At 47.3% G+C, this 18,367-nt stretch overlaps 1 protein-coding gene across 2 annotated transcripts; it reads right to left on the reverse strand.

Moving 5' to 3' along the window:
- Positions 1 to 394: 394 nt before the first annotated feature.
- Positions 395 to 8,094, reverse strand: LOC115385560 (SWI/SNF-related matrix-associated actin-dependent regulator of chromatin subfamily E member 1-like). Of its 2 annotated transcripts, none has more exons than XM_030087629.1 (11): positions 8,016 to 8,094; positions 7,489 to 7,547; positions 6,157 to 6,200; positions 5,128 to 5,226; positions 3,547 to 3,627; positions 2,888 to 3,019; positions 2,628 to 2,799; positions 2,376 to 2,548; positions 2,194 to 2,295; positions 1,821 to 2,100; positions 395 to 1,705 (listed from the first exon to the last, which is right to left on the reverse strand). In XM_030087629.1, the coding sequence occupies exons 2-11, from the start codon at positions 7,493 to 7,495 to the stop codon at positions 1,320 to 1,322; spliced, it is 1,476 nt and encodes a 491-aa protein (XP_029943489.1). In that variant the 5' UTR covers positions 7,496 to 7,547; positions 8,016 to 8,094; the 3' UTR covers positions 395 to 1,319. The 2 variants fall into 2 exon arrangements, with proteins under 2 accessions (XP_029943489.1, XP_029943488.1); XM_030087628.1 differs by having other exon boundaries at positions 3,535 to 3,627.
- Positions 8,095 to 18,367: the final 10,273 nt, after the last annotated feature.

The following is an 18,367-nucleotide window of genomic DNA, read 5'->3' on the forward strand; positions in this document are numbered from 1 at the left end:
AAGTGTTGATCTGCTGGATTTTTAATTCAACCATCTGAAGAGTTTTCAGAGAGAGGACAGAACCACTGAGCTTCAGTGGGCAAGCAGTTCTCTGGACAGAGGTCAAAGGTGAATGGACAGACTGGACAGAGAAGACCGAAACAGAAACAGAAACAGAGAGGGCATCTGGCTCTATCTGACTTTTCTTTCATGAATTCCATCTAAAAAGTTCTCTGCCTGATGCCGAGTCACATATCTACAGTTAATTTTACTCAGCTGAAACAAAACTCCTACAAACATTGAAATCTCAGGGTTTGATTAATTCAAAATGCATCTTGACGGATTAGAAACACCCTGCAGAACCACGGTCGGTACTCCTGCTGGTTTAAGTGCCAAAGAAACACCAGATAGAAACTCGGAGTGAGAAAACGTCTTTATTTGGATAGTTAAGTTCAGACAGTACAAAAGAAAAATGCAAAAAAACAGGTATATTACTAAAAACAGTCCAATTCAAGTAAGAAAACAGTCCTGTTCAGATGCATACGTGTGTTTAGCTAGTCGGGTGGCGGTGGCAGCAGGAAACGGTCTACACACAGAAAAGGTAGCCTGGAGGACAGATTGGAAGTGTGTGACGTTTCTGCTCAAACAGTAACAAAAAGACAAGTTCGCAGCCATCGTTTCATCACTTTTCTGCTTCTGTCATGATCGCAGTGCATGCTGGGTAAACTGGGAATGGCCTCCAGCTTTCCGACCGAGGCTGAACGGAGTTAACTTCAGCTAAAACGTTCCGCTAGTTTTTCTACAAACACAGAGAGAGACTGAGGAAATCGCACAGACCGACGAGGCGGGGAGGGTCAAGAAAAACTAGGAGAGAGAGGCGACGCCCTGGAGTCCGCGGTTCTGACGTATCGGATCAAATCAGAACGGCCTCTCGATGAGCGCCACCGCTCCCTCATCACTGAGAACCACTCGTTCAGTTTCCAAAACTCCTCTGGTCCCTGACTTCGCCGTGACGCGTGCTTGAAACTAGCAAAGCCGGAGGAGGGAATTGAAAAGGGTCCAAATGCTCTTTGGTGATCTGATCAAACTGGTCATGCTGAGGAGAACACACACACACACACACACACACACACACACACACACGCGCACGCGCACGCGCACAGATTTAAAGGGAATGTGTGACTTCCTGTTTGGATGAGGACAGCTCTCCATCACTGCTGTAGGAATGACCCTGACCTCCCGAGGAGGCGCTGCAGCTCCGTCCAGGTGGGGGAGGGGAGGGGAGGGGAGGGGTGGGGGTTGGGGGGACACTTCTACAGCTAGCTCAGTCTAACGCTACGTTACATGTCGTACTGGCTGCCCGAGTTGGGGGGTAGCAGCGGCGGCGGGGGCGGCGGAGGAGGGGGCGGCGGGGGAGGTGGAGGAGCTTCCTCTGAGGTGGGCGGAGGCCCCGAGGCCGGGGCGGGGCCGGCCTCCGGGCCCGCCGCGGGGTCGGGGGGAGCCGGCGCCGCCGCCCGGGGGGGGCTCTCTGAGGGCAGGGGGGGCACGCTGCTACTGCTGCTGCTGCTGTCCTCGCTGGTGCCGGGGGGGCTGCTCTCCCGGGGGGGCTCGGGGGGAGGCGTGGCTTTGTCGGAGGCAGAGGAAGGGGGGTCGGAGGGGGTGGGGGGAGGAGGAGGCGCAGCGGTGGACTGAGCATCGGATGAGGGCTCGGGAGGGGCCGCCTCATCTGGGGAGAAAGTGGAGGAGGAACTTCACCACGAGGTCAAAGGTCAACAACTCAGTCACATATCTGTCATGAAGTGTGTCGTCCCTCAGTGGAGCAGTGTGTGTCTTGTTCCTACCCGTCTCCATGGGTGTGGGCTTGTCCTCGTCCTGGGTCCCTGAGCTGGGGTTAGCTGAGCTGCTAGCCGTGCTGCTAGCAGCGTTAGCGCCGGCCTGCTCTGCGGCTTTGGCCCCGGCGGCTTCCTGCTGCTGCTGCTGCTGCTGCTGCTGGGCGGCCTTCTCCGCCTGCTCGGCCGCCTCGCGCTCCCGCTCCTCCGCCCGGCGCCTCGCCGCCTCCTCGGCGGCGGCCATCTCCGCCGCCAGCTTCTCCATGTCCACCTCCACCTTCTGGCTGCACAGCTGGACACAGACAGAGAGAGAGAAGAGGCTGCTACGGACGGCTGACCTGTAGCAGACACTCGGCGGCCTGAGAGAGACTCGGCGCCGACGTACCCGCTTCAGCTCCGTGTTGAAAGAGTCCGTGGTTTCCAGAAAGCGCCTTTTCTTGTCTTGATGGCGATCCTCGATCTGCAGCAGCTCGGCCTCCAGCTTCCTCTGAAACGACGGAGCAGACGTGGGTTGGACGACGCTGCGAGCGGGGCTGCTGGGGATAGGCGGCCCGGCCGGCGGAGTACCTGGTGCACCATCAGGGACTGGACCTGCCTCTTCAGGACCTGCATGCGGCCGGTGGTGACGACGGAGCGCACGTCGGGCACCACGATCTCGCTCAGGATGTCGCTGATGAGCCTGTGGTTCCTCTGGAAGCGAGCGGCCGCCGTGTGCTTCACCGAGAAGCCGTCGTCGTAGTCTGGGGGAAGGAGGAGAAGCGAGGGTCAGGCCCGTTGCTCTGTGATGCCAGGGATCAAACCTCTGGACTGTGGACTTGCCGTCGGGGTCTTCGGCCGGCTGGATGCTCATGTACGGCTCCCCCTTGTCCATGCGGCTCTGCCGCTGCCTGCTCTCCTCCTCCATGGCCGCCTCCGCTCGGTTCTTGGCGTTGACGTAGGCCAGGTAGGCCGGAGAGTTGTGGTAGGCCTTCAACGAGTCGTTATACTCGATCTGGACGGAAGACATTCCGTTAGGTCTCGCAGTGAATCCAGCCAAAGCAGCCGGATCGCTCATCGATTGTCTCTGAATGGGGACTCGCCTTCTCGGCTTCGTACTCGTTGAGGTAGTCCTGCTTCTCTTCGTCCGTCAGGTCCCTCCACATCCCCCCGATGATCTTCCCGATCTCCCACAGCTTCAGGTCGGGGTTGGAGGCCTTCACCTGGTCCCATACCTTTGGGCCACAGACGCAGAAAGCAGCGGGGTGCAGACACAACAAACGGGACATCAGAACATCAGCGCGTCCGGCGAACGAGTCAAGACAAGGTCGTCGAGGTCACAGGAGGGAAAAACAGAGTCTCTACGATGACAGGGAGCGGAACCGAATGGAGTCACTGACAGGCAGGAGAGTGAGGGTTGAGGTGTTGTGAAAAAAAGCTTCAATGAGATGAACCAAGACTTTACTGGACTGTCAGATCAAATCAGAGGCGGCATGCCAGGTTAAATTTACAGCTCTGAAAGAGGAAAAGCAGGCAGAGCGGGAGGTAAAGAGGCAGCGGCAGATCAAGAGGAGGCTGCTGAGAGCCGACACATCTCCACGAGGTGGAGGTGGAGGTGGAGGTGGAGGAGGTGGAGGTGGTGGTGAGGCGTCATGGCTCGGCTGTTTTTCCCAACCCTCAAACCCCTGCAACGTTTCAGGGGGATGGGAGGACAAGCAGTAAAAGCAGACACCGTGGATGGGTGTCTTACCTTCCTGCTTACCTTCCGGCTGTACCGCATGTAAGGCATCAGCGGCTTGTCTGGAGGCTTGGGAGGCTTCGGGACGGTGATGCCCGAGGAGTTCTGTGGAGACAGGACGGAGAGGGGGATGGGCAGAGTGAGTGGAGCGGCGGAACCGACACAGTGAAGACAATTAGAAGCACCTGAGACGCCACTGTCTTAAACAGGACCGAGCACAACGCCTTACAGTGGATCTCAGTAAGCTGTATAGCTCAGTACAGCTTCAATATCTGGAGGGTTTGACCTTTAACTCTACATCAAATACACATGTATGTTTGTAATATTGCTAAATGTTCCTCTGACCAATGGATTTGTATGACTTACGGCTTCTTAAATGATCCTCTGTGAACATGTGTGTTGGTCTATTTGCACCATCAGGGGGTTGAAGGATAAATATTGGATAAGAGTTTGGCCTTTTATTTCCTGTTTGTATCAACGCAAGGTAAGAACTGCAAAAAAACTGAATTAATTTTCCTTTGAATAGCCGTTGGTTGATTCATGAAACCCTAAAATGGATCATTCACGTCTTTTCTACTGCAACAGAATGAAGCTTAAAGCACAGCAGTCGTGTGCAGGGCGTTGTGAATCTTCAACATCACGCAGGCGCAGTGAACACGCTGCCGACGACGTTCAGGGCAGAGGAGCTACTGTTTTCGTCGTTTCTCTTCCGATGCAGTTGGCTCTGTGTTGCGACTGCTGTATAACCCTGCCACTGTCACACACTGCCTGCCAATTGGTTTAAATAATAATTTTGCTTTTGATCTCATGTCTGTGGAAGCAATTGCATTAATGTCCTGGGAGGAGATAAAGGTTTTTAATAACAGTGACCCAAATCAATATCAGAAGGAAAAGAACACAAGTCCCCAACTGGACGGTCTGTAGGATCGGCTCGTTATGAAGGATGTTAACCGGTTAAAATTAATTAGAAACTCACCAACCTGAATTTTTAACGTCAGAACTGCAGTTTCAACCACATTCTCCCTCAGCTCAGAGTGGCTCTAAACTGTGGATTTTTACTGAAATGTTTACGTCTTCAAAGGCAGAAAACATTCAGTCACACGTAGCTGCAACTTCCAAATATTCAAGGCTGGTTCAGATTTTGAGCAGATTTTTAAAACTTTAACCAGAAGATTGGTTTAAATCCTGCTGCAGTTTGAAGGTTTTTGGGTCATTTCAGTGAAACGGCGCCGACCTTTCAGTGCTCCAGCTCAGCGGCCCAGTACACTGACGTGCAGGACATGAATGAATGAAACACAGTTCACTGCGGTATATTGTAAAATTGCAAATGTTGACATCAGAGGGTGAGGAATTTATGATGTACATCGTGCAGAACTGTAACAAAAACAATCAAATTAAAAAAAAAGAAAAAAGCTAATAGGTGGATCAATAACAACATGCGACATGCAGGGGCTCGTCGAGCCTGAAGCAGATGGACGCATGTCTCATCAGAGCTTCTCCTTGGACTCTGGGTTTACAGGAAGTGCTTGAAAAGACAGAGTATGCTGAAACTGTGTATCTAGCAGCAGCAGCACTGCTCCCTCTGGTCCTTCATCCATTCATTACCCTGCTGGAGCCTCCGGAGCTCCCTCCCAGCCGGAGGTTGTTGTAGGCCAGATGGCTGTAAGGATTGTAGCCCACAAACCCTGGGGTGGAAGGCATTTGCTGATGGAAGACAAATGAGACAAAACACGAATGAGAAATGGCTCACAAACAAGAGGGGGAAGAGGGGAGCAACAGAAAGAAGTGGGAAGGGGAAAAAAACATGAAGAGATATATATACATATATATGTCGAGTTTGTTTGCTTGTTTGTTTCCATGAGCTCATCATGCAAGAAAAACAAAAATGAAAAAAAAAAAAAAAGAAAAAAGAGAGGAAGCAAGAAAGTCACTGCATTCAGCAGGTCAGGAGCTTAAAGTGTGAACGTTACTGCTTCAGGTAGGAACACCTGATCAGCCCTGCAGACACACTAAATGCTGTGTGTAAACCAATCTGTGAATGGGAAGCACTCTGAGCCTGTGAAGATTCATTTGTGTATACAGCAACGGAGTGCCTACACTGATCCGTGTGTGTGTGTGCGCCATATTTCAATCATATTTGTGCAAGGCAAGACTTGCATACACAACCATTCTTAAATCACACCGTCCTCATTATATCAAACATGTAAATGTAGTTTAACTGAATGCAGGCTTCTATCTATGATTCAAACATGTTGAAGCGTCACACTCTGCTGCCCCCTGCTGCTGAATGGAAGCAAAGGAAAAGCACCAAAACAAGCATGTTGGCTCAACCGGTAAACTCCACATACACACACACACATTCACACACACACACACACACACAAAGAGAGAAATAAAAATCAGACTTCAAGCTCACTGCTGTCTTACAAAAGCCTAAAAAGAAGTGGTGGTGTGACAGGGAGAAGCAGGAGTGAGAGCGATGATGGAGAGCTGAACAAGATCTGAGGAAACCTCCAAGTGGTCGGACAGAGAGAAAGAGAGAGATCAAGGAGAGAGGGTGAACAAGGCCCTGGGCCGAGAGACAGAGAGAGAGAGAGAGAGAGAGACCACCAGATCAGAGGGCTGCACACTTACTGTGGTGGGGGCCGGGGGAGGGGGCGGGGCGTACGAGGGGCGTTCTGCGTGAAACAGGAGAGAAATCAGTCAGTGCATCGACATCGCGTCCACATGAAGAGACAGAGTGACGTTGGTCCGACAACAAGACTTTCAGATAAAATAAAAAGACAAGTTTTCAAAACCTTCATACAATCCAGCCTTTACAATCAACTCAAGTTCAAAAAGGTTGATTTCAGATGAGGGGATTTTGTAATTGTAACAGTACCTGAGTTGTGACACAAGAAGAAACATATTTCAATGGATGGATCCAGAAACTTCATGCTTTTGATAGATCCTTCAGCTTCTAAAGCCGACTGTTGCTTGTTGCTTCAATGTGAGACTCAGAGAAACGTCCATGCTCGTGGCGAAGTTTATTTATGCAAATTCACTCATTCATTCATCTTCTGCACCACTTATCTTATTCAGGGTCACAAGGTTACTTATGCAAACAAACTCCTCTCCGCCATAAAAAAAAAAAAAACTTTACATACTAAAATATAATCTTAGAATTATTCCTTGTGCTCACAAGGCAGAGTGACTGTAGGAGCTCAGTTACTTTCATCATCAAATTCAATCATAGAGACAAAATGACAAAATCAGGACCATACGAAAATTTTACGTGGCTAGAGTGTAAAAAAAATACAGTGATGAGTTGGGTAAATAGAGGAATAATTCACTTGTTTTTGTTCATACAATCAACTGGAAGTGTGAACCCATCTCAAAATGCTTTGTGCTTTTCTTCCCCATTCATTTCTGATTTCCGGAATTCTCCATTTAAGAATATTTTGCTATCCAAAAAGATGTCTGATCCAACATTGCAAGGAAAAATAGCAAATCTTAAACTATTTTAAAATACAAATCTTCCACAGTAGATCGAATTGAAAGTGTGTGAGTATGACCTTTTTCCTTTAGTCACTTGCTCAGGATAATCGTGTGGAGAACAGTTTAACCGCTGCAGTTTCCATGAAAAGAGGAAGTGACATATTTCAATAAACCACCACAGCTGTTTACGTGGATGAGAGCAGTGGACACTGTTTTGGTATTTTGTGCCTTCAGGGTGTGAAGAAGCACAAACATCTGTTTTCAACACACACGTGTCTCATCACTGCCTGTGATGTTATTATTTTGCATCATGTAAATAAAGACAATCCAGTAATGCAAAAGTGTTAATTAACTATTTACTGCTTTTAAACATTACAATGAAGGGCAGTAGCTCTCTTTTCATTGATTGTAACTGACAATTACTAGTAATGAACCCTTTAATAGAGGAGATTTGCTGCGATTTCATTGATTGTCGCTGATGTTACTTACTGGACATGTTTTCAGCTTCAGCAGGTTAACGACAGCAGATAAACTCCATGCTCACAAACCTGAAAACAGACCACCACAGAAATGATGTAATTCACACAGGTATTCCGGACAGAGGTCCCATAGGACCAGAGCTTAAGGATAAATGTAGATAAAACAGGGACCGAGCTCCATCAGGACAATGAGCGAGCTACAGCAGTTAGCATTAGCAGCATTAGGACAGCAGGCCAGGCCGTCAGCTGCACCCAAACTGGACATTTCTTCAGATTCAAAGCTTTACGACGAGGAAAAACACGCCCGCTCTATACATTGAGACGTGTTTTTCTCACAGGTAGTAACTTTACAGATGAAGCTCGTGAACAGTTTGAATAAACCGTGTCGAAGCTAAGCTAACACATGCGGCTAGCTGCATCACCGACCGACCGAAGAGCAACATTTGAAAACCAGTAAAGTGTAATAACTGCACGTTTATCGCGGAGGCAGTGAACACTTCCACGTTTCTGAATTTAAAAGTGTGTAAAAAGACTCACTGAATGTTCCTTTGTTCCCGCAGAGAGGCCGCTTGTTCCCGCACACTGACAGGATGTGACGTCAGACTGGAGTCCTTTCACAGTAAAACCGGAAACTCACCCATTCGAACACATACACCATAGCAATAGTGCTTTTTTTTTTTTTTTTTAGATCAATAGGCCCAACACAAAACTAACATTTATCTCCTCTGAGCTACAAAAGTCATTTCTATCAGAATCACCAATGGTTATTACTCCATTAGCACGTTTTTTGATTTACTTATTTCATTCATTTAAGTAAAACAAAAAACACGTTGTTGTGCCAAACACACACTCACATCTTGTGAGAGTTTAGGGTCAGTAGTTAAGCCTCCTATCATGTTGCAGGTCAAATTGACCTGTTTTAAAGTTTGAAGATCTAGGAATAGTATTTATTTTTTTTTTTTTTTTTCCAGGATGAAACTTCTTCTGCTTGCCTTATTTAGTGTGATCAACATATAAAATGAAAATGGGTCATTTCACATATTTGCAACCATGTTTATATGACAGAGATGTTGTTCGGGTCAGTTTGACCCGGCAGTCAAACTGCAGGTAAAAGGGTGTCAGAAATGTCAGATTGGTTCTTTATTTGCATTGAAACTGTGAGACATATTTCACCACACACACACACACACACACACACACACACACACACACACACACACACACACACACACACACACACACACTTGCAGGTGTTTTGACTTTTGACAAGAGCGATTTATGTTCTCGCAGCAAAACTATCTTGAGCTAAATTCTGATTGTAATGATTCTGATTTTGAACCACATGAGGGGATTTATATTCCTATTCCCCCAAGCAAGACATTGATGTCAGAAAATGGTGCAATACAGTGGTGCTCATCCTCATCAGGCAAACCTGTCTGCAGGAATCACAGAGAGTGGCAGGGCCCACTACGATGGCAGTGACTCTTGTTACAGACATCAGGTCAGCTTTTGAGTTGGTCATGTCTAATTCAGTACAGAAAATTATTCTGGATCTGGATTAATTTAGGACTGAGGTGTGTTTTTGGGGAGAAGTGGAAGGAGTTGGACAAAACACACTTAGGAGTGTATCTGGGGCTCCTCATCCTGGCTGGGGTCTATAAGTCGACAGCTAATCTGTGGGATGCAGAGATTTTGAGCCACAATGTCTCTGGAGACTTTTCACATTTTTCTCCAGAGTCGTCCAATTTGATAATCCAAAGACAAGGGCTGGTAGGCAGGAGAGACAAGCTGGGAGCTCTTAGGACAGTGTGGGACAAGTGGGTAGAACCAGGGCCGGCGATTAGGCTGGGCATCCGGGGCACTTGCCCAGGGCGCCGAGCCATAGGGGGCGCCTGAGGCCATGAGGCACGCCGCCCAGGGTGCGCCGCTGTACAGCCCGTTTGAGCAGCGCATTGCTGACACTCGGCAGCCATTCCACGTTCAGAAGGCTGTGTGTTCCAGTCACATCAGGGTTGAACATTTTCAGCCTTTCATCACATTGATGACTGAACTCAGAGCAGTTGGGTTTGGGGTTCATGGAGTTCAGTGATGGCCACACAGCTTGTAGAGACATGGATTTTCAGTGATGCTGTCACAACTGACTATAGCCCCTAAGAGGATGTTTTGTGTGTGTGTGTGTGTGTGTGTGTGTGTGTGTGTGTGTGTGTGTGTGTGTGTGTGTGTGTGTCCATGAATGGAGATTGCCATTATACCCCACTGATGAACAGTCTCATCTTATGACTGTGGGGGATGTTAAAGCTGCTGTAGGCAGGATTTTGCTAGTCAATGCTAATTTTTCTGTGTTTTCTTTGGATTAAATGTCAGATTATCCATTGATAATCCTTTAGGAGTGTAGCATAACTGCACTACCGCGAGGGCGCAGCGTTTCCAACTGTCTCTGTTCTGAGCTGAAAAGGAATCTCGACAGCTCCCGGTATCTTTGAACAATCAGAAGAGCCCCTGAGGCTCTAACCGTGATTGGTCGAGGGGCGTTTGTCGCACGTTCTTGTGGGAGGGGCTTAACTTGCATAAGGGCGTGATGTGCTGGGTTTCAAATCGCCATCTTGCTTAGGTAACCCTAAGCAAGATGGCGGAGATGCCGAATCCTGCCTGCAGCACCTTTAACTGGAGTCTAAAGTGGTGTAGCGTCAGTCTCTGTGGTCTCTCCTTTTTTATCAACCTTTTTGCTGGAAGGCGGCCGTTTGATCGTTAAGGAAGCGACATCTGACACCACGCTGTCCTTGATTTGTTTTCATGAGGAGTCTTGTTTGACCCAAACACAACAATGATTTTCATTACTGCCACCTGCTGGACATTCTTTGTATTATATCTGGGTGAAACATGGCACTGCAAGTCATAACATTACTATAAATAGTAAATTGACTAAAATTCCTGTTACTTACAAACTCACGTTGTTAAAGCGATACTTCAACATTTTGGCAAATTGGCTCATTTAGCGTAATTCATTAGTCATTTCGAACAGTATACTTACTTTTTTTGTGAGGGCGAGCTGTTGTTTATTCAGAGGCGAGTCGGGGAAGGTTTTCGGGACGGACACAATGGAAGTGGATGGTATTTTGGTTCCCCCTCATCAAACTCATCAAATACACAATCCAACAACCCCAAAACACTTTGGTGGGCAAATTATAATCTGCACATTCACTACGCTGTGGAACACCAACAAATAATATTGTAGCGTTACGACACTGAAGCAAATACTGGGAACTACTTTTTCTTGTGAAATCACGACGCCCAGACAAGTAGTTCCGTCTTAGCAATCTTCACATAAACAACTCAATCTCGTAATTTTGCATTAATATTTCACAGCGTAGAGAATGTGCGGATTATAATTCGAAAACCTTCCTCGACTCACCTCTGAATAAACAACAGCTCGCCCTCACAAAAAAGTAAGTATGCTGTTCGAAATGACTAAGGAATTGCGCTAAATGGGCCAATTTGCCAAAATGTTGAAGTATCCCTTTAAGAATCTTAAAGGTGCATTAAGGAGTTTTACAACCTTAAAAATACTTATTTTCCACCATAAATATGTTACACATTTTTAATGATGTGTACAATGTGCCCTGACATATTCATTACAAGTACCTCTAACAGCGCTAAATTGTCACTTGAAAGTTGCAGTGCCGGTCCGGCACCAGCATTTTTTTGGGGAGAATTTGAAAGGAATGACGTAATGCACGCTCCGGCTGGTTAAGTTTCATTATGTCCGCCATTACTCCGCCAGATGCTTAGTGAGCAGCAACTGAGCAGGAGCTTCCAGAAAGTAAGAAAAGACTGGCTTCTAGCACTGCCACAGCTCCAGCACAGACCCCACCAGGTAAAAGAAACTTAAATCTTACTTGAGCGCTTCTAAACGAGTGAAGACGGAGTCCCCCTCTTCCGCGCACGGGAGCCACAGGGACGAGTTTTTCACTAAGCTGCATTACGCCCAAGACCTGCAGGGGGCGCTGTTTCGCATAAAACGTGCAAACTCCTTAAGGCACCTTTAAGCAAGGCTACCCTGATTTAAAAAAAAAAGTCATGTATGTTCAGGAACAATATGCAAACAGTGAAAGATCAAACACAGTATAGTCACAGGCATGTGTACTAATATAACTTTACTTTTGAAGACATGAACATCACACAATTTGATTCAATATTTCCACAAATCACATTTTTACATCAAAACATCAATATGATGTAAAATATCCAAGATTTATTTGATTTGTATCACGTTGTATCATTTTACAGTTTGACTCTCGTGGTCAAATGATTGTTGACTCTTCATGATCACATTGCTGATAACTGGCGGAGCTAAGAAGACTAGTTGGAGGTAAACATTGCTTGGTTTCCATGGTTGATTTCCATGGTAACACTGATGAAGTCATGACTTGATGATGATGCCATCTGTTATGGCAATTTTATTTAATAAAGGGCATCAGCCGGTGAGTTTGTTTTGGTCTCTTTTATTATGCTGTACAGCAGGAGAAGTCACGCAGTCAACAGAGTAACAGAGTGAGTTCTGCCCTCACAGGCGCGTGCAAGCCTCTAATAACTATCTGCCACGGTCACTCCCAGGGGCCTTGACTGCACCCAGCCATAGGCTGGACACAGGAAGACTCCCACGAGTGCCCGCAGCTGCTACGCTAAGATTATCAGGAAAAGTAAATTCTAGACAAAGCATTCGTGGTTCCCCACACATCTGAGTGTGTGAGAGCTACGGTTATTTATAACAAATAAATCTAAGCACTGCAAAACAGTTAAGCATGCACTCAATAGAAATTTCCACCACACATCAATGCAGCTCAGAGGCTCAGAGGGCTCTAAATTAGTAGACTGCGCCCGGTCTATGCGCGGTCTGCGCAAGAAGTCAATGGGGCGTGTCCACAACATTTTGCTATATTCGTGAACTGGCGCAGAGCAGCGCAGTCACGCCTCCATCCCGCCCACCGGCGCAGGTGGCGCAAGGGGGAGGAGAGAAAGTGGGTTTAACCCAGCTGAGCACAATTTGACCACTCAAATGAACACTGCTCCTCATTTGTAAAGGCACTGCAGCGAAGCTCACTGCTAAATTAACATGATGAAATACATTTTATTTCCTGGCTGCTCTGCTGCATCCCAGACGATCTGAGGGGAATTAAACTTATTTCTGCTTCTTTGTGTCACAAGTCAGGTTCAGATGCACATAAATAATAAATGAAAAACGGTGTCTGTCTTGTACCTTTAAAGACTTACTGACCTTATTGTATGCATATGTGTGTACAGACCGTCATACATTTTGCAGTGTTTTTGCGCAGGAGCACACCAACAGGTTGTTTGTCTGTAATCTAATGTATTAGAAATTAAGATAAATAAATAAAATATTAAGTCAAGAGGATAAGCAAACCTTTTAATGCCTCATGTCTGCTTTATTAATGCCTCAAATCAGGTTTTAAAATTTATTTAAAACTTTATATAGTGTGCATTTGCGCAGCATCACCTCTCACTCACACTCTGCGCACTCGTTGCCCTGATAAACACACACACACACACACACACACACACACACACACACACACACACACACACACACACAAAATAGTTGTATTATTAACCATCAATAACAACAATAATGGTGGCCAGACACCTTTCCACACGGTCCGTCCTCACCCTGCTCGTTTGATTATGGGACTGCAGGCTCGACAGGACAAAGGTATTCATTCAGAAAATATGTTTGTTCTAAAATTAATTTTTGGAAACGAAAAATACATGGTTTGCTGTACTTTGATGAAGGATACAATATTTTACCTGAATCTGTAACTGGCACCTCTGGAGACGCTGGGCCAGTGGTCCTGCTGTCAACTACCGTGTTCACTGTTGTGTTGAATTTTATTACATTAGTTTATTTATTTTTTACACCATTTTATGTTATTATTTAGTTGTAAACTGACAGTAGCCGACAGTAATTCTCCATACCTGGAGGTGACGCGTACGTGAGCGCTTCCTTGCGCCACTGCAGGTTCTGCGCTGGACCGTGCAGCAGCTGGAGTTCGGTCGGGCATTTTTGGGGCAGCAGAATTACATTTCTTTTCGCTGTTTGGCCCGTGGCTGTTCTGACTCTGATTCAGAACTTTCCTCCTCTTCACTCCAGTCAAGATCGCTGATGTCCGACACGTCTCCGTCATTCGATTCCCCCTCACTGACCTCCTGTATCATTGCTAAAGCTTCTTCCACTGAATATCGCTTCATTATGCCTCTTTTCATTGTCTTTCTTTTGGGATTTGGTTGAAATTCTTGGCCGTCTGATTGTCTGCTGTCAGAGCTCGCTCCCTGTTCAGATGCGCACATGAACCAAAACAAATCAATGGCAGAAAAAAAGCCCCGCAAAGTGCGTCTTTTTTTTTTTTTTTTTAATCTTTTTTGGAGGTATAAATGCTTTGTAATTTTATGTGTGTCATTGTTAGGACCTTATTTGCTTCAGAAAAACATACAAGACACATATTTAGGAAAAGTCAAAGAATTAGAGGACAGGGGAATTATTTTTAACAGATTTATTTGAATTATAAAAACCCAAAAGGTCTGTCAGACCGTCTTGGCTGCTCTGGTGTTAAAGGGCAACTCCGGTTTTTTGACACCTGGACCTTATTTATAGGTGTGTGCATGCTCATAGACTCACTCAGACAAACATCGTGCAGCTCAGAGTCCTTCAGAAGTTATTTAGATCCAAACGATGTAGCCTCACTAGCGGGGGGGCCACAGCAATGGAGCGTTAGCGCTGGACATAATCTCTGCACAGTCGCTCATTTCGGCTGTATTTTTCCTCCATCGGCGCTGGGTTGCCTTTCGGTCGGAAGGGGGGCCTCCGGTGGTGTCCCGCGGCGTGGTTGGAGCGCGCATCCGCCGGGCGGCGGAGATCTGGATTCTCCCGGCGAGGAGAGAGCTCCGGCCGTCGCGCGTCCCGCGGCTGGCGTGGAGCGCGCATCCGCCGGGGAGCGGAGATACGCTTCCTCCCGGCGAGGAGAGAGCTCCAGGCCGCGGCGCGGCGGGCCGTCGCGCGTCCCGCGGCCGGCGTGGAGCGTGCATCCGCCGGGGAGCAGAGATACACTTCCTCCCGGCGAGGAGAGAGTTCCGGGTCATCGCGCGTCCCGCGACCGGCGTGGAGCGTGCATCCGCCGGGGAGCGGAGATACGCATCCTTCCGGCGAGGAGAGACATCCAGCGGCCGCGCGTGAGCCTTGCGTCTTCGCCGGTGTCCGGAGCCTCCGTGGAGCAGCTGAGGGCCATTTTCCAACTCGGCCCCTGGAAGTCAGACGCCTGGGCACCGTGACAGCCGAGGCCGAGTCAAAGTGCCTCTCTGCTGGGGAGAGGAGCTCCGCAACGTTCCCATCTGAGCTAATTGTGGCTAAGTTAGCGAAAACTGTCAGCTCTTCAGCTGACCCAACTGAAGACGGTAGACGAGCTGACTTTATGATAACACTGGCGATGGATGAAGAAATACAGCCGAAATGAGCAATTTTGCAGAGATTATGTCCAGCGCTAACGCTCCATTGCTGTGGCACCCCCGCTAGTGCGGCTACATTGTTTGGATCTAAATAACTTCTGAAGGACTCCGAGCTGCACGATGTTTGTCTGAGTGAGTATATGAGCATGCACACACCTATAAATAAGGTCCAGGTGTCAAAAAACCGGAGTTGCCCTTTAATCACCTGCATTTAGACGGAAAAAAACACTGTGCAACAGTTTGATGATTCATATTGTGGGTGATATGACACATGGGTGTTTTTTGTCCAATCCCATTGAAAACAATCGTATTAGAAGCGATTAAAAGCGATCCAGATTCTATCCTCCCAGGTGAAGCGCATTATTCAGTTTCTGTGACATGATGAAAGGATCTCTCTCCCACTTTACAGGATCTGATGTTGAGCAGTCTTCAGCCCTGAGCAGAGTGTTTTGTCCTGATGGATATCTGCTGAAACAGGTCAAACATCTTCACGATGCGCTCAGCCGCATGTTCTCTGTAACCCTCCGCTCCACCGGCGAGGCTCCAGACGTAGAGCTCAGCCAGACAGGATGTGACTTCAGACTGGAATCCTTTCACAGTAAAACCGGAAACTCGCCCATTCTAACACATACACTGTAGCAATAGTGTTACTTTTTTTTTTTAGTTTAGTAGACCCAACACAAAAATAACATTTATCACAGCTGACCTACAAAATTAATTTCTATCAGAATCATCAATGGCTCTACCCTGACCTGCCACCTTAAAGTGGTGGGGGAGTTTGAGTGCCCGCGTGATCTCCGGAGCTATGTTGAGACAGGCACACCACTCTCATGAGGTGTATGTAAGTTGATCTCTTCATAATTTGCTACAGGTTATGTTTGAAAGCAGCAGAGTTACTAGCATAGCTACATCAGCCAAAGCAGGGCTGAAAGACAGTATTGAGGCTAGCAATGTTCAGACAGGTGTGTTTTTGGTCCCACATGTGAAGACGGTGATGGTGATGATTAAAAAGGCCTTCATGTGTTGCTCATACCAACTTACTGTTCTAATGTGATTGTCCATTCTTGTTATAGATGGAGAACTATTGAGCTCTGAAACACGGTAATTAGAAGAGCCAGTGTCTGAAAAGCTCCACCTTAAACCTCTCCATCCACAGACAGCAGCAAATTATTAGACAATCCTGATAATAAACTTAAATATAGGACTACAATTTATAAAAGTCTAATTTTAATGTCGAGTGTGGTTGATATTGCTTAGAGGACAAATTTTTTTGTTGGCGTTCTTTAAATTGAGTTTCGCCCATGATTTTTGCATATTTCAACTTCAATGCCCATAATTTGCAAACTGATGACAGACTGTTGTTGCGGCTCTAATTTTCATATGCTTGATTGTTTTCCTTTTTTTCTTGTTTGTGAATGATTTACATGAATGTAAGCAGCATCTTTTTGATTCTGCAAGTCACACAGCATTGAATTCAGCCTTCAAAGAAAAACATCTGTCACACTTGCAGAAACTCCTTCAGTTAAAGTGATGAACATGGAAGTTTAGTCCTCTAGAATCTCCAGTATTGTTGACTGACTGCTTTGCTGATTTGACGACTTCAGCTCAATGCACTATTTAAAGCTAGGGTTGGCGATCTTGGAAAACTAGCATGTAGCACGAATGTAGCATCTCCCAAGGCTCCGCCCAGCTCCCACCCCATTGGAGGAGCTCCGTTGGGAGCGGAGACGCAGAGACCGTGCGCACGGTGCGCGCAGCACTTCCGCGTCCAGTGCGTTCCTGGCGTAACCTGTCCTCAGCGCTTCGTTTCTTTGTTTTTCTTTATTTGCACTACGCCAAGTTATGGCGCACTCACCGGTAAGTAAAGCCCCAAACATTCTTCTCCGCCATTCTGCAACGACGCTCCGTCCTTCTACGCGCGCACTGAATCAGGGTCAGTGCACGCCATTGACATGTACGTGCAGGGGGCAGGTCGAACGACGAAGGGATTTGATTGGTTTAAAAAAAGGTGTCCCGTCAAGATGATTGGTTGCTGTTTTTCCCGTTTTACTCCTGCTGTAGATAGCGGATATTTTCCAAACTACTTTAAGAACACGCTATGAATTGTTTCCCATCAGGTCATAAAGATCATTTTAACCAGTATTTAAAAAAATGTATCTCATTCAAATCGCCAACCCTAGCTTTAAAATATCGACAGTTTCAAAGCATTCATGAAGAAACTAAATAGTATTTGTTCACATAGAATATAAAAGGCTCTCCAGGTTCAACATTCTGACTTCAAATGGTAGAATTTCGGAGCATCATCATCATTGAGGAGCAAATTCACGCCATGCTGGAGAACAAGATGACTGAACATTCCACCTCACCCTGGGCTTCTCCAGTGGTCCTCACGCCCAGACTTGTGGGCTTCCGACTGCCAGTCCACGTTGGACCACCTCAAGGTGCTGTTGCAGTCTCCGACAGTCCTGGCTCAGCCACAACTCCAGCTGGTTTTCCAGGTTCACTGTGATGCTAGTGATGTGGGCCTGGGGGTGGAACTCATGCAGGACATTGATGGTGAGGAGCATCCTATAGCTTTTGCCTCCAGAGTTCTCCATGGTGCTGAGTTGCGCTACTCTACTGCTGAAAAGGAATGTTTGGCCATGGTTTGGGCAGTGGAGAACTGGAAACACTTCCTTGAGGGGAGCAAATTTGATGTTTATATGGACCACAGTGCTCTGTCCTGGGCCTTCAACTTCCCTAAAATGTTGTCACGCCTCACATGGTGGACCCTGCGACTACAGGCATTCACCCTCCAAGTGCACTACAAGAAGGGATGCTGCACTGTGATGTGGTCCCAGATTCTTTTTCACGGGCGCCCTATGTTCCTGACGGGACCGTGGGTTTTACTTTCCCCAAAACTGGGCAGACCTGACCTACCTCTCCTTCCAGGAGATTGCGGATGCTCAGGCGTCGGACCCGACCTGCCATGAACTCAAGCCCTCCACTCACCAGCCCAGTCCTGGTCGTATCCACTACCAGCTACAGCAAGGGGTGTGGTACTGGGGGGTGCCATCTAAACATGGGGTTTTCAATTATCAGCTGGTTGTACCTGCTGTGTTGGCACCACAGTTCCTGGCCTATTACCATAACATCCCCTTTGGAGGGCATCTGGACAGGATGTAGACCCTGTTGAAGGTTCTCCAGGTGACTTGGTGGCCGACCGTCTGCAAAGACATTGGGGGCACATCCGTACGTGCACTACCTGCCAGCAATAAAAGGGTCCCAATGAGAAACCTGCTGGTCTCCTCCAGTTACCTGACATCAAAGCCCCAGGGGAGATGATTGGAGTGGACTTCATGGGCCCGTTTCTTCCCAGCAAGGACCGGAACTCC

This window comes from Salarias fasciatus, unplaced genomic scaffold, assembly GCF_902148845.1.
Source record: "Salarias fasciatus unplaced genomic scaffold, fSalaFa1.1, whole genome shotgun sequence".
Classification (NCBI taxonomy): Eukaryota; Metazoa; Chordata; class Actinopteri; order Blenniiformes; family Blenniidae; genus Salarias; species Salarias fasciatus.

Coding starts and splice junctions, on each gene's coding strand:
- LOC115385560 (XM_030087628.1), bottom strand. Junction 2,296..2,375: donor AGTCCCTGATGGTGCACCAG/GTACTCCGCCGG, acceptor CCGTCGTTTCAG/AGGAAGCTGGAGGCCGAGCT. Junction 1,706..1,820: donor GCCCACACCCATGGAGACGG/GTAGGAACAAGA, acceptor CTTTCTCCCCAG/ATGAGGCGGCCCCTCCCGAG.